General features: G+C 48.5%; 1 protein-coding gene across 4 annotated transcripts in view; it reads left to right on the top strand.

Annotated features, from left to right (window-relative positions):
• The first annotated feature begins 7,469 nt into the window (after positions 1-7,469).
• Positions 7,470-13,724, top strand: part of Tox2 (TOX high mobility group box family member 2) — a 120,150-nt gene continuing 113,895 nt past the window's right edge. For 3 of the 4 annotated variants that reach the window (XM_034493740.2, XM_076930189.1, XM_034493739.2), the window contains exon 1: positions 7,470-7,620. In XM_034493740.2, coding sequence (XP_034349631.1) covers positions 7,522-7,620 — 99 coding nt within the window. In that variant the 5' untranslated portion in view covers positions 7,470-7,521. Of the gene's footprint in view, positions 7,621-8,588; positions 8,877-13,724 lie in introns of those variants that run through there. The other variant, XM_034493741.2, reaches the window with a different exon arrangement.

Raw genomic sequence — 13,724 nt, forward strand, 5'->3', positions numbered from 1 at the left:
CAGGGACACAGACTTAATGTGTGAGTGACATTTCAGATGGGAAGCGGGCATTCAAAAATTCAAATTTCTTTATGCAGAGTGGTCCCCTTCCCTGGGTATTTTAAAGGGGCTACAGAACAAACAAAAGCAGAGTAAGGTAACACATAATACGCCAGCCAAACCCAAAACAGAACATCCCACTCTCTTTCTGTGCCCTCATTTCTGAACAAGAAAATTGAGTGAAAGTTTTGTTGCAGGAATCTTTGGGGGCCTCAGTGACCTCTGGGTTGCTCTATCCAAAGGGTAACTGGACACCGTTAAAGCGAGTTTGAAAAAAACATCGTGTAGAATTCCAGTCTGTGGACACAGGATATGTGTTCACTCCCAATGCCGGACCATCGGTCAGTATCTTCCTTAGTGGCTAAGAGGCAGAGTGCTCATCCAAGAATCGAGTGGACAAGGATATCTGATGTTACTAGTTCCTGTTAATAGATAATTCTGGAAGCGCTGGGCAGTGCAATAAGAAAAGACAAAGACTAATAACAATGTGTCTCATGCTTGAAAGTTGCTAAGATTAGATCTGAAATGTTCTCACTGTAAAAAAAAACGCTCTATAAAGGAAGGAGAACACGACATCTATCTATCTATCTATCTATCTATCTATCCTCTACCTATCATCTATGTGTGTGTGTCTGTATACAGATATATGTCTGTATATGTATATGTTACAAATATATGTGATATATGTATATATCCCAATCAAGCCAGACGGAGGTAAAATGAAAGACAAAATGAAGAAATAATTAGAAGAGTCGATCTCTTTTTTCTGGGTGACTATGATATTCCATATAGAAAACAAGAGAGAAATGACAGCAGAAAGGGTGAGACTAAAGAGAGCTTGACAAGTTTCCTGGATACAAGATAAACACCCAACACTTCTGTAATATTCTCTTATATGAATATGGACAGAAAAATTAAAAGATAGTCAGGTTTCAAATATTTCAAACCTCGAGTTCATTTAACAACCAAGTGGAATTCTAACTGAAACACCAACCATTTTCTTTCTCCAACTAAGGGAGATTAGACAGATGCAGGGAGCCCTAGGGTCCCACGAGGGAGCCTTGTAGCCAGCTCAACTTGTTGCATTCCTAGTACATCAAGTTGGCTGCTCTTTGCTTCCGTTCTGCATCTAAAGAAGTATTAGAAGTAGCACTCACTTGCTGGGGGTGTTTGACAAGATTGGCAGAGGACGTGGGCCTATGGAACTCCTCAGCCTGCCTGACACAGGGCAAGCAGTACTTCCTAGCAGTTACTGATGCTTTGTATTTTCTTTGTAATATGAGGTCAATTCTAATTATTTCTTTTTAGTACGATTCATTTACATCTAGCTTTGCTGATTCCTTTCCCACATGGTAGCACACAGCCAGGTATTAACACCCCATTTTGCAGAAGTGAAAGCTGAGGCTCAAAGAGGTTCAGAGTCTTGGCTTAAGTTCAAGCAGGGAGCGGAGCAGAGATCAGGGTTTGAAGTCAGTGCTCCAGTTTTCTGGTTTTGTGTTTTACGTAGTGGACTGAGGAAGTGACCTTGTGCCAAAGTCTTTTCCATATGCATTGGCCCATTTGGTCTTTTGCCCAGTAGATATTTTTTTGCCAGACTTTTGCCAGAGGCTGCAGGCTGTCTTGGCCACTTGTCAGAAATAATGAACAGATTGAAGTGCTATTGGCCCACATAGGTAAGTAGTGTCCAGGCCTCTAGTAATGCCCAATTGCCAATCTCAGACAATAAGTGCCCACTTCTAGAAAATTCCTGAGGGGATGTTCTTGCGCATGGGCACAGAGTGAAGTGTGAATGGAGAGCAGAGTTCCACTTCCGGGTTGCACAGCCCCGAGCCCTGGGGTTATACTCTGGGCTTATACTCTGCCAAATGCCCCCTGCCATCAGCACTCCAGAGTGCCATCCAACCTCTGCCTCTTGAATCCTACAACTGTTTACCCACAGGATATCTCTGCTGCAGGTTCTTCACATGTGGTTGCCAGGACAAACTGCCTGGGAAAGAATTTTGTCTTAATTCCAGTTGTTAGGGCTTGCTAAGTAAAGACCCCAGGCTCTTGACCACTGAATGGGATAATTCTGTACGTGTTTGTGCTACTCTGTCTTCACGAGTCCCCCAGTGGAGTTCAGACCCAATTGTCCAGAGTAATGCACCTTGCACCTTTTCTTGACAGTTATTTTTTTCCTGGGACTCCCCCTCCTCCCTTTACCTGTGTGTTCTGGAATCACTGTTTAGTAAATTCCTGGCACTAGGATCCTTGGCTTAGATGCTTTCTATCTCTTGGCTTTTGGAAGACTCTCCATAGGACAGGGGAGGTTTTCTCTATGGATCCCCATTTTCTGATACCCAGGTCAGCATAAGATGTCCCACCATACTTATACTGAGGTTAGATCTTAGGTATGTTTGCTTCAGGGAAGAAAGATAGAGACCAGTGCTCAAATGTGACTCTTCTCACTGCCCTTTGTCTCCTGGAATTTATAGAAAATGGGGACTGCTTCTTCTTCTTCTTCTTCTTCTTCTTCTTCTTCTTCTTCTTCTTCTTCTTCTTCTTCTTCTTCTTCTTCCTCCTTCTCCTCCTCCTCTTCTCCTCTTCCTCCTCTTCTTTTTCTTCTTCTTCTCTTTCTCCTCCTCCTTCTTCTTTGTGTGTGTCTGTGTGTGTCTGTGTGTGTCTGTGTGTGTGTCTGTGTGTGTGTCTGTGCCTGAGTGTGTGTCTGTATGTGTCTGTGTGTGTGTGTCTCTGTGTGTCTCTGTGTGTGTGTGTCTCTGTGTGTGTGTGTCTATGTGTGTGTGTGTCTGTGTGTATCTGTGTGTCTGTGTGTGTAAGAGGACCCTCAAAGACTCCATCTCAAGGTGGGAACCAAGTATCTCACCTATGTCAGCCCCTGTATTAGTCACAGTTACCAAAATAGGGGGAACCATTGTCCCTCTGCTGGAGACACTCACAAGGCACATGTGTTGTAATGGTTTGGCAAAGTGGGCACTGTTAGCACTGTGTGTAAACAGTTCCTAGAGCAGTTAGCACCTCACAGTATGCACTCCGCAAGCAAGTTAAATTGGGTCTTAAATAATGAGTTAAGTTTTGCTGCTTTTTTTTTTTTTAATTGGATGAAGGACAAGAAAATAGGATTAAATATCATCCTGCCTTTTAAAGACAGGGTCTCACTGTGAAGCTCTGGCTGCCCTAGAACTCACTCTGTAGGCCAAACTAGCTTCAAATTCACCGAGATCTGCCTGCCTCTGCCCCTTGAGTGCCCAAAAACCAGTCTCTTAAACTTCCACCCAGAAGTGACACATACCACGTTGGGTAAAGTGAGTCACATGGTCATACTCAAAAAGGGAAGGGAAGGCTGTCAGTCCTACCACGTGCCTGAGAGGAGGAAGATTCTATGACACACCCAAAGCCTCAGCATCGAGTGCCTAGCGCCTGTGCCACCATTGCTTTCTATGTTGGCCATCTTGAATGGGAGTCGTAACAGACCCTGGGTGAAGGAGCTGTGGGTGGAGTAAGATTCATTGTCCTTTGGGATCCCATGGGTGTTAGCCATGTCTTTTACTTTTTGCAATCTGATGCTTTGTCCTCTGGGGTCTCACAAACCCTGCAGGGACAGTGCTGTCTGGGATAGAGATTAGCCAATCTCTATCTCTAACAGGGCATGATTTGCCTATGATGCATACTTTTCAGAAGCAAACTGACAACCCAGCGTCTTTGCTTCCAACCTCCCCCCCACCTTTTGTTTTTGTTTTTGTTTTTTTTTTCGAGACAGGGTTTCTCTGTGTAGTCCTGGCTGTCCTGGAACTCATCACTTTGTAGACAAGGCTGGCCTCGAACTCAGAAATCCGCCTGCCTCTGCCTCCCAAGTGCTGGGATTAAAGGCGTGTGCCACCACCGCCCGGCAGCCTCCCTTTTTCTTGACTACCTGTACTCAGAGTCACTACTTACTTGCTCAGGTTACCCAGGGACCAGGTACTGGCCAACTAGGAATGGTCCCTAACCCCAGATCCACTGACAGTATTCAAACCAGCCAACAGTAAACCTGTAGAATCTATGATAAAAGTCCTTACATACAGTCTACCCTCTTCTACCCCAACTGATATTCATATTTCCCTGGAGGCCCCCCATGTATCTCTAACACAGTGTTCCCTCTCCTCTCAGGAACCATATAAGGCCACTGCCGTTTTAATAATAACCATCTCCTGTTGTCCTGATCATATCTTAATAATAATAAAACATACTCAAGTACATCTACATGTTGACCGTTAGCAAAAAGAATCTGGAAGCTGGAAGATTCATAAGCAGACTCCCTCAGTCCTGAGCTGCTGCAGGCGGGGAACAGCAGAGCTGGCCTGAGTCGGCTCGTCCATTCTCTCTCAGCTTCCCACTGAGGTTAACAGGAAGAGAGGAGGTTTCAAGGTCCAATCTTATCCTGAAGCTAACAAATGTGGCTGTGGTGTTCCTTGGAGGGGTGGGGGTAGGGCGTCCTATCTGACCAGACAACAGAATAAGATAAGACCAATTCAACAAAGCCAAGCTCGGGGAGCTGTCTGTCTTCTCTGGTGAGCTTCGAACCAAACTTCTCCATGTCCTCTTGGTGTCTTCCTTCTTCTCTGGGAAGGGCTGACAGTGGTGGCTGCTGCTGGCAGATTCTAGAGAAGTCACAGTAATTTGGCTCATAGGAGCCTTTAAACCGTGGTGGACTTTACACACACACACACACACACACACACACACACACACACACACACACAGAGCGCACAGTTCACAATGAGTACTGATTCTCCTGTGCTCAGAAGGGAGACTAAGTTGGGTGCTGGTAGCTTCTCTCACATTTTATATTACTGCTACTAGACAGTGAGACAAGACAAGAAAAAGCAATAAAACGTATAAGGATTGAAACTTAAGAGCAAACTTTCATTTTTAAAATTTATTTATTTATTTATTTATTATTTATTTAACAGACAGTACAGAGCGTAGCTCTATGGTTTTAACAAGCCAAAGAATCCATGTACAAATAAATGATTAGAGTTAGTGAGTTTGGCAGCATTTCTGGTTTTTGGAACATTGTGTAAAACTTTATTTCTAGTATATTCTAGGTCTATATGGTTGAGAAACAATCTCAAAATGTTGTAGCTTAAAACAATAATAGCATTTGTTATTGGTCACAGCAACTGAACTATCAACCAATCTATCTATCTGTCTACCATCCATCTATTTATTTATCAAGACAGGGTCTCTCTATGTAGCCCTGGTGGTCTTGGAACTCACTATGTAGATCAGGCTGGACTTGAACTCACAGAGATCCTGCCTGTGTCTTTGTTCCAAATGCTAAACATTTTGGATTCAAGGAAGACTGTAATCTTTTCAGGGCTTCTTTGTTAATTCCAGACCTCTTACATGGTAGCTTACAGCTCCAAACAGGAGCCTGCAGAGAAGCCAAGCAGGCAGGGCTGTGTATGCTAGCTTTTATGAATTAGCCTCAGAAGTCACAGTATTTACTAAGAACCACTCACCAAAATCAGCCTTTTCCAAGAGGGAGGTTGTAGACTCTACTCCTTGGGAGGCATGTGAAAGGATTTGTGCAGGTGTTAGAGAGCTGTGACCATCATATTAACAAACAAAATAAATAATTGATAATAGCATAAAAATGACAAAAAAACCTCAGTTGTAAATATAATAAAAGATGTGCCAGGTTTTTGCATAAAGAACAACGCCGAGAGAATGTGTAAAGAAACCTTAAATAAGTGGGTGTACCATGTTCATGAATAAAAATTAATTCACATAGAAAATACCCACTTCATCCAAATCGCCATAAAGAGGTGATGTGAGAACAATGAAAATCTCAGCTGATTTTTATTAAGATACAAAGGCCAGCAGCCAAGGTAGTCTTAAAAAATTGTGTGTGGACTTATTCTGTGGGACATAAATATTACGCAGCTGAAGTAATCCAGCGGACTAATGGCACAAGTAAACAGAAGAGGACAGAAGAAGCCATCCACGTGCACACAACATACCTGATTTGTGATACAGCAGTGCAGAGAAGTGTGTGTGTGTGTGTGTGTGTGTGTGTGTGTTTCAGTGACTATTGCCAGGTTAGTTGGGTATCCAGATCTGGGAGGGGGAGGGGGAGGGGCAGGGGCAGGGGCAGGGGGAGGGGGAGGGGGAGGGGGAGGGGGAGAGAGGGAGAGGGAGAAGGAGAGGGAGAGGGAGAGGGAGGGGGGGAAAACAAAACGAGAGAGTCTTGTGGGAAATTCCTTTTTGATAAGGCTGAGCCTGTTTCTAGAAACAATGACTGAAGTTTATTTAGAAGCTCTTTCCTTTCCGGGTTGTGATTTCCCTCTGTTGTTCTCTAACTTTCTCTGGAAGACCAGTTCCCACAAAGATCTTGAGGTGCCTGGATTTCACGGTTGCTGTGGTCCTTGCTCCTGGCCAGGACCAAAGTCCAAGAAGCAGTAGGAAGCCTGAGTTAGTTTCAAGCTGTCTCCTAAGTGGGGAAGAGGCCCAAGCTCTTTTCTCCAGTTGTCCTTCCAGACAGGCCTCGAAAGTATTCTAGAACCTGGAACCCAAGAACTGGAAGGGGGATGGGGGTGGTGGTGTGAGTGTAAGTAAAGAAGCAAAAGGCAGACCTTGACCGTTCTTCCAGCTAGCAAGTGTCTGCGGAATAAGGGTGCTGTCACAGATGGACGGCACAGGGCAGATTGACGCTGCTTCTCTGGGGTCCAGAAAACTTTGGATGATGGCTAAGTGTATCAGGCTTTTGAGCCTTCCTTACCTAAGGGGGAAGGGGCTTTCCACAGTCTCCATCTAAGTGCTTTCAGTTCTGCATGCTCTCCTTTCTGATGCCTCGATTTCCTCATATATAAAACTGACCTTTATGCACTTTGGTCCCCCGGTCACTCTCTGAATATCTCAGTTCACCTTAAGGTGTGTGTGCGTGTGCGTGTGCGTGTGCGTGTGCGTGTGTGTGTGTGTGTGTGTGTGTGTGTGTTGAGGGGGGACTATTCTATGACCCATGCAAGGCAAGGGGCTCAGTCCGACAGGTTAGATAGTATCCATCTCCAGATGGGTGCTCCTTCAACCACTTCCTACTTGCCCTGCAAGCAGGGTGGGGATTGACACTGTCCCCAGGATTTGGGACTGGGAATGTCCCATTTCTGGACAGGGGTGGCCTAGAGACTTCTCTCTTTCCTTTCGCACTTGGTGACAAAAGGCGGGACAGGAAAGGTCCACTTGGACTGGCAACTAACTCTAGGGGCGGAGGGCTGGGCGGAGACCAGGGCGACCAGGGGGCCCCCTTGCCCTCGGCGGCTCCCGAGGCCGGAACAATAGCGCTTGCGGGCGGGGCGGGGAGGGCGTGGCAGGAGGGCGTAGCTCCCCTCCGGGCGCCGCCCCCGGCCCGCCCCCCGCGCTCGCACACGGGCTCGCATAGGGCTCCCACGGCTGCCCGCCCAGGCACTGCCCGCGGGAGCCGCCGCCGCCGCCGCCGCGCCCGCCATGGACGTCCGCCTGTATCCCTCGGCGTCCGCGGTAGGTGCGCGGCCCGGGGCCGAGCCGGCCGGCCTGGCACACCTAGACTACTACCACTGCGGCAAGGTAGGCTGAGGGCCCGAGTGTCCCGGGCTGGATCGTGGGGGCAGGAGTCATCTGGTGGCTGCGGACGTAGGCACTCTGGGGGCGCACACGGGGACACGCACACAACAGCCCGGACGACGGGCACGTGCCACGCACACCGCTACCCTCGCGGTCACACACACGCCCGGAGTTGTAGATCACGGGCAGAAGTCAGCCCGACAGCTTCCCGTAAGACGACACAGTGACACACTCACCCACGCTTCGCATTCATTCACAAGCCGACGCTCAGCGACTCTCTGTCACCCAGCCAGGCGGCACCACACACAGCCTTCACCGTCCCACATAAGTCACGGTGCCAGTCATTTATCATCAACCACATGCAGCTTCTCGCCCACGTACAGGGCTACGCTAACATACAAGTCACCTCATCTATCCACACGCATACACAACGCTGCTACACATGTTCCCATCTGCTGTCACATCCAGTGACAACGGGGGACAGTCACACAAAGAAGTAGCTCCGACAGTCACAGCTCAGACTCACAATGACCCACAAGTGTACATGGTCGGGCACACAGATCCATCCCCTGGACGAGAAGCCTCTGCTACAAATCGCCCTGACGGCCACCCAGTCACACCTGGACACACCCAGGGACAGTCACTGGCTCCAGCACCCTCCACTGCTCGCCCCCACCCCTTGGTCGTCCATACTCGCGCGTCGGGGTTTTTAACTGAGCTGCTGAGCATTAATTGGGCGGTTTACTAATTGGCCGTCACTACCCCTTGGCGCCTCGGATTCTATGCAGGTGTCGTCCAATCAAGGCCTGTCCCTTTCCCCGGATCGGGGGAACTAGCGTCCCTCCAGGCTGGGGCTGCAGCGAGGAGGTATACAGTCGCCCCCACCCCCACCCCCACCCCCGTCCCCACCATTTTTCTAGGCTCTCTGTCCTCTACTCCAGCCAGGGCCACACAGCGCGGCGCCTACGGGAGGCTGTGCCTGGATCCCGGGACTGGAGGCGTCGGATCCCAGCTCCTCTTTGAGCCCAGCGGGCACAATCGGGGCAGTGGCGCTATCTGAGTCCCCTGCCCTCGCAGGGAAGGGAACTTTGAAACTTAGTTCGGACGCCAGACGGTCGGTGCGTCCCCGGGTCTGTGCGTCGGTCAGGGTCAGGCTGGAGCCGAGCGCGGCTTTTCGTCACTCGGAGCCCGGATTGAACAGCGCGCGTGGGTCTCCGGGCGGTCGGGACGTAGACGCGCGGGCTCCGCGGCGCTGCGTGGTGAGTGCGCGTCGGGTGGCTGGATCCATGACCCTCTGGGGGTCTGTCCCCTTCCCTACAGGCTGTCCGCCCAACCCTTGGCTGCGGGGATGTTGCCGGGATACAGCGGGAGCCGAGCGTCCGGCCATCACTGGGCCTCGCCGGCAGGGCCTCTGCAAGTGCATCCTCAGGCCCTAAGGGAGCGGCTGCCGCCGGGAGCCCTCTGCAGTTCGCCCTGGTCCGGGCAGTGCGGGCCACGCAGGCGGGGGCGTCCCGGGGCGGAGGTGGGCGGCGCGCATCTCTCGGAGGGGAGAGCAGATTATCTTTTGTGCGCTGATCCGCAAAGTTGGAAGCCTGAGAGGGGGGATGGTGCCTTAGAGAGAAGGCGGGTTCCGGAGCCGCTTCCAGGGTTGATGGTGGGAAAATGGATTAAAAACAGCAAGTGGAGTTTTACAAGAAGCTGAAGGATGGGGCCGCAGGTCATCTTCTGCCCTTGGCTTTGTTTAAAATATCGAATGGGCAAAAAGGGGGTTCACCCTCTGGTTTGGAGGCCGCGGTGGAGATTGGGGATTTATGCCTTAAAGTCTGGGTACCCAGGATGGGGGCGGGGTAGTGTAGCTGAAAGAGATCTTTTGGAAGTGATGTATCTGCAACCCCCACCAGAGTGGGGCCAGACTGTCTCCCGCTGCCGCCTTTGGGAAGCGGGACTCTGCCGATCCCCCTCCCACACCCGACCCCCCCCCCCCAACCTCCCACCCCCGGCCGCCGCTTTATTCGCAAGCTCTAGAAACCTCTGACTCAGCACCAGAACCTCCGAGGTTGCAACCTGCTGGGAAGGGCACAGAAGTGGAGGGTGGAGATTTTGGTTTCAATCTGTGCTCTAGGTCCCTGGCCTGTGGCTGAGGAAGTTTTGAGCATGGGAATAGGGGTAGGGAATGCCACCAGAATGCTTGAAAGGAAGGCGCCAAGCATGGAGTTAGATGTGAGACCTGAGGTTCAGTTCTTTAGGCTGGGGTGATGGGGCACCTGGCTCAGCCTGAATCCAGAATCCTGTTGACAGCTTCCCCAGTGTGCTGTGGCCCCTTCGTGGTGGTTCTTGAGGTTCAGTGTGACCAGGAACTCCAAGTTTTCTTTCTGACACCAGAAACTGGTAATTGTGAAAAAGAAAATGTCCAGGCTTCAAGCTCTCTTGCGACGGCGGCTCACTATCAAAGTAGGAGACCTAAGGTGTAATAGCCACTCTGGGGCAGTGTGTGTGCGTGCGCCTGTCTTGGGAGTTGCTTTAAAATAGGTTATAGAGCCGGGACACAGCCCACACACTGGGAGCTCTGTTCCTGGAGCCAGGACAAGAGGCTTGTCTCTCAAGCCTTTGCCCAAACGATGTCAGACAACCGTGGGGCAGTTGACCTGGAAGGGCCCTTGGCGACGGTCCCCTTGGCGACCATCCCCTTGGTGACTGTCCCTTAGCAATCCTCCGCATAAGAGATTCCCAGCCTCTTTAAATCAAAGTCATGAGCGTTAGCTGTTCTTCTGCTGGGTTTTGTTTGAGAAAACACACAATGATAAGAAGCCGTTGTGGTTTCATTTTAGCTTCAAAATACTTGTGTAATTTATTAATTACAGTAACATTAGCATATATTAGAATTGTTTACATTAGAAGGTATAAAGCAAGCACCACGTTATTATTATTATTTTTTTAATGTAGTAACAGTACTTGGTAAGCACAGGGGCTCCTGGCTTTTGGCATGGGCGATCTGGGATCCCGTGTAAGGGAATTATCGATCTTTTTGCTTCACAGAAGGCAAAAACAATCACGGGGCAGCATCCCCGTGGGCTACGGAGCAGGTGAAAGGCAGAAATGAGGTTGAATCTAAGTTTCTCAATTCTTAGCAGGGCAGTAGTCTGGCCTCCTTGTGAGTCTCTCTGTGTCATGGTTTTGGGGCTGGGGAATCTATGTCCCATCCATAGAGGATTGAATTGGTTCCATTCAGATTTTGAAAGGCTGGGAGCTCCCAACTCAGCTCAGTCAGACTGGTACCAAGAGGTCACTGGGATAGGGCAAACCTGGCTTCATAGCTCCACGTGTGGCTTTGTGAACTAAAGGAGGTGATTTCTAGCTCCTTAAAAAAATAAAAAATGCATGTATGTGCAGGCATTAAAGTCAGAGATCAACCCAAGGCTTTCTCCTTTCCACTCTGTGTGTCCTAGTTGTACAAGGTTGTTAGGTTTGGCAACAGGTCCCTTTACCTGCTAAGTGACCTCTAGACTTTCTAGCTCTCTGTTGATACAGAGTATGACCTAACAGAATAAAATGTAAGTGACCTTTGTCAGATATAAACACCCATGAACCCACTAGTCTAGTCTAGGTAAAGAACGTTTCTATTATCCCCAGAAAAGTCTTTGTTCCCTTCCTAGTGAATACCCCTTCTTTGCCCCAGCGGCAACCTCTTACCTAATTTCTGTTCCCCATAGTTTTTTTTCTGTTCATTTTAAGACTGTGAACTCTATTTGAGTCCCAGCATGTCATATGCAGCATGGGCATTTACAGTATGGCTTCTTCTTCTTCTTCTTCTTCTTCTTCTTCTTCTTCTTCTTCTTCTTCTTCTTCTTCTTCTTCTTCTTCTTCTTCTTCTTCTTCTTCTTCTTCTTCCCCTCCTTCTCCTCCTTCTCCTCCTCCTCTTCCTCCTCCTTCTCCTCCTCCTCCTTCTTCACTTAATCTGCTTTTCGAATTCATCAGTTGTGTGTGTGTGTGTGTGTGTGTGTCTGTGTGTGTCTGTGTGTGGTTTGTTCCACTTTATCATTGAGTGATATCGCATTGTGTAAATACAATACAGTTGGTTACTTTCCCTGCTGGTGGGCATTTGGGTTTGTTTCCAGTCTGGGGAAATTGTAAATAAAACTATTGTGAATGTTCTTCTACAAGCCCTTCTTCCAAGGAGAACAAATTATCTATTAGCACTGAGCCTTGCTACCCTCTTTAAATATTTTTCTTTAAGATTTATTTATTTTTGTTTTATGAGTATGGGTATTTTGCCTGCCTGCATGTATGTGGAGGATGAGCATGCAGTGCCCATCAAGCCCAGAAGGGGGCACCAGATCCCCCCTGGAACTGGAGTTACAGATGGTAGTGAGCCCCAACGTGGGTGATGGAAAGGAAACCTGGGTCCTTTAGAAGAGCAGTCAGTGTTCCAGGCCCACCCTCACGCCCACCATGTACCCGCTGGAGGATGTTGCCTATTTCTACAATTCAGAATACAGGAGTGAGGGATGCAGGCTAGGAAAGTCCTTGGCACAAACCAGCTATTGATTAGTTGGTGGTGATATTAACCACCTGCCATCTACTCCAGCAAGAGGCTTAACCTCTCTGTTCCAAGAATCCTTTTATCCCTGTTTGATACACACTAAAGGCCAACCTGGGTGCCACTCCGTGGAGCACTCTGTGCCAAGAAACATCTCTCTTTCTCCAGGATCTCTCAATAACTAGTACTGCGTGGGATGTGGGATGTTCTATCATCTGCTAATCAACAAATATTTATTGATCACTGTTTTGTGCTAGACCTTTCAGGTAACCAGTGCTATGACAATGAACAAATTGTTGCTTGTCTGTCTATCTGTCTGTCTATGGATAGAATACAGTAGTATGGTTAATAGGTCTCTAGATTTTCTCTGGATATGAAGTAGGGAAGTCGGTTAAGATGAGCCGAGCTCTGTGACTGCTTTGCAATTTTGCAATTTTGTGTGTGTGTGTGTGTGTGTGTGTGTGTGTGTGTGTGTGTGTGTTTGCCCTAGTGCATGTACATGTGGAGGTCAGAAGTTGACACACTGGATGTTGTCGTAGTTAGGGTTAGTTTTTGTCAATGTTGTACAAACTTAGACCTCAGAAGAAGTCCTCTCAGTTGAGGAATTGGCCCATGGGTATGTCTGCTGGAGAGTTTCTTGAGTGCTGATCGACTTGGTAGGGTACAGCGCACTATGGACAGCGCCATCTCTAGGCAGGTGGGTCTGGAGCAGCTGTATAAGAAAGCTGTCTGAGCAAGCCAACTGGAAAAGAGCTGGTAAGTGGCGTTCCTCCACAGTTTCTGTTTCAGTTCCTGGCCCCAGGTTTCTGCCCTGGCTTCTCTCAGTGATGGGCCGTAACCTGTAAGCTAAATAAACCCTTCCCTCCTCAAGCTGCTTTTGATGATGGTGTTTACCATAGCAACAGAAAGCACAATTGAACAGGTGTCTTCTTTTATGTATATTAAGATCAGTTTCTCATCGAGCCTGGAACTCAACATTTTAGCTAGACTGGCTGGCCAAGAATCTTTTAGAATCCGCCTGGTTCCAGCCCACCAACACTGGATTATAGATGTATACCTCCATGCCTGGCTTTTACCAGGTTCTGAAGATCTAAGCTTGGGTGTCTATGCAAGCACTTGACCCACCGAGCCCTGCCCTCAGCCTGTTTTGCAGTTTTAAAGTGGGAGTTTGATAGTAGGCCTCTGAAATTTTGAAAATTCATGTACACAGTAAGAGTCGCTTGATGAGGTTTTCTTCAAAGCATTATTGTTTTATTCATGTGTATGTCTGTATGCCTGTATGCATGTATGCACACGTGTATACAGATGCCTGTGGAGGCCAGAAGCGGGTGTTGAATCTTCGGGAGCGGGCAGTTGTGGGCCTGTGGGTGCTGGCAAGTGAATTCTGGCTCTCTGCAAGAGCAGAGAGAGATCTTAGTCACAGAGACAGACCTCAAGCGTCTGATCTGGTAAGTTTTAAAAAGCAGCTTCCTGAACCACACTCCCAGGGATTTTGGTTCATTTGGTCCTGGTGGGATTTGTATGTCTAGTGAACCCCCATGTGATGCTACTGCTGACCACATGTTAGAGG

Source organism: Arvicanthis niloticus, chromosome 2 (genome assembly GCF_011762505.2).
Source record: "Arvicanthis niloticus isolate mArvNil1 chromosome 2, mArvNil1.pat.X, whole genome shotgun sequence".
In the NCBI taxonomy this organism is placed as follows: domain Eukaryota; kingdom Metazoa; phylum Chordata; class Mammalia; order Rodentia; family Muridae; genus Arvicanthis; species Arvicanthis niloticus.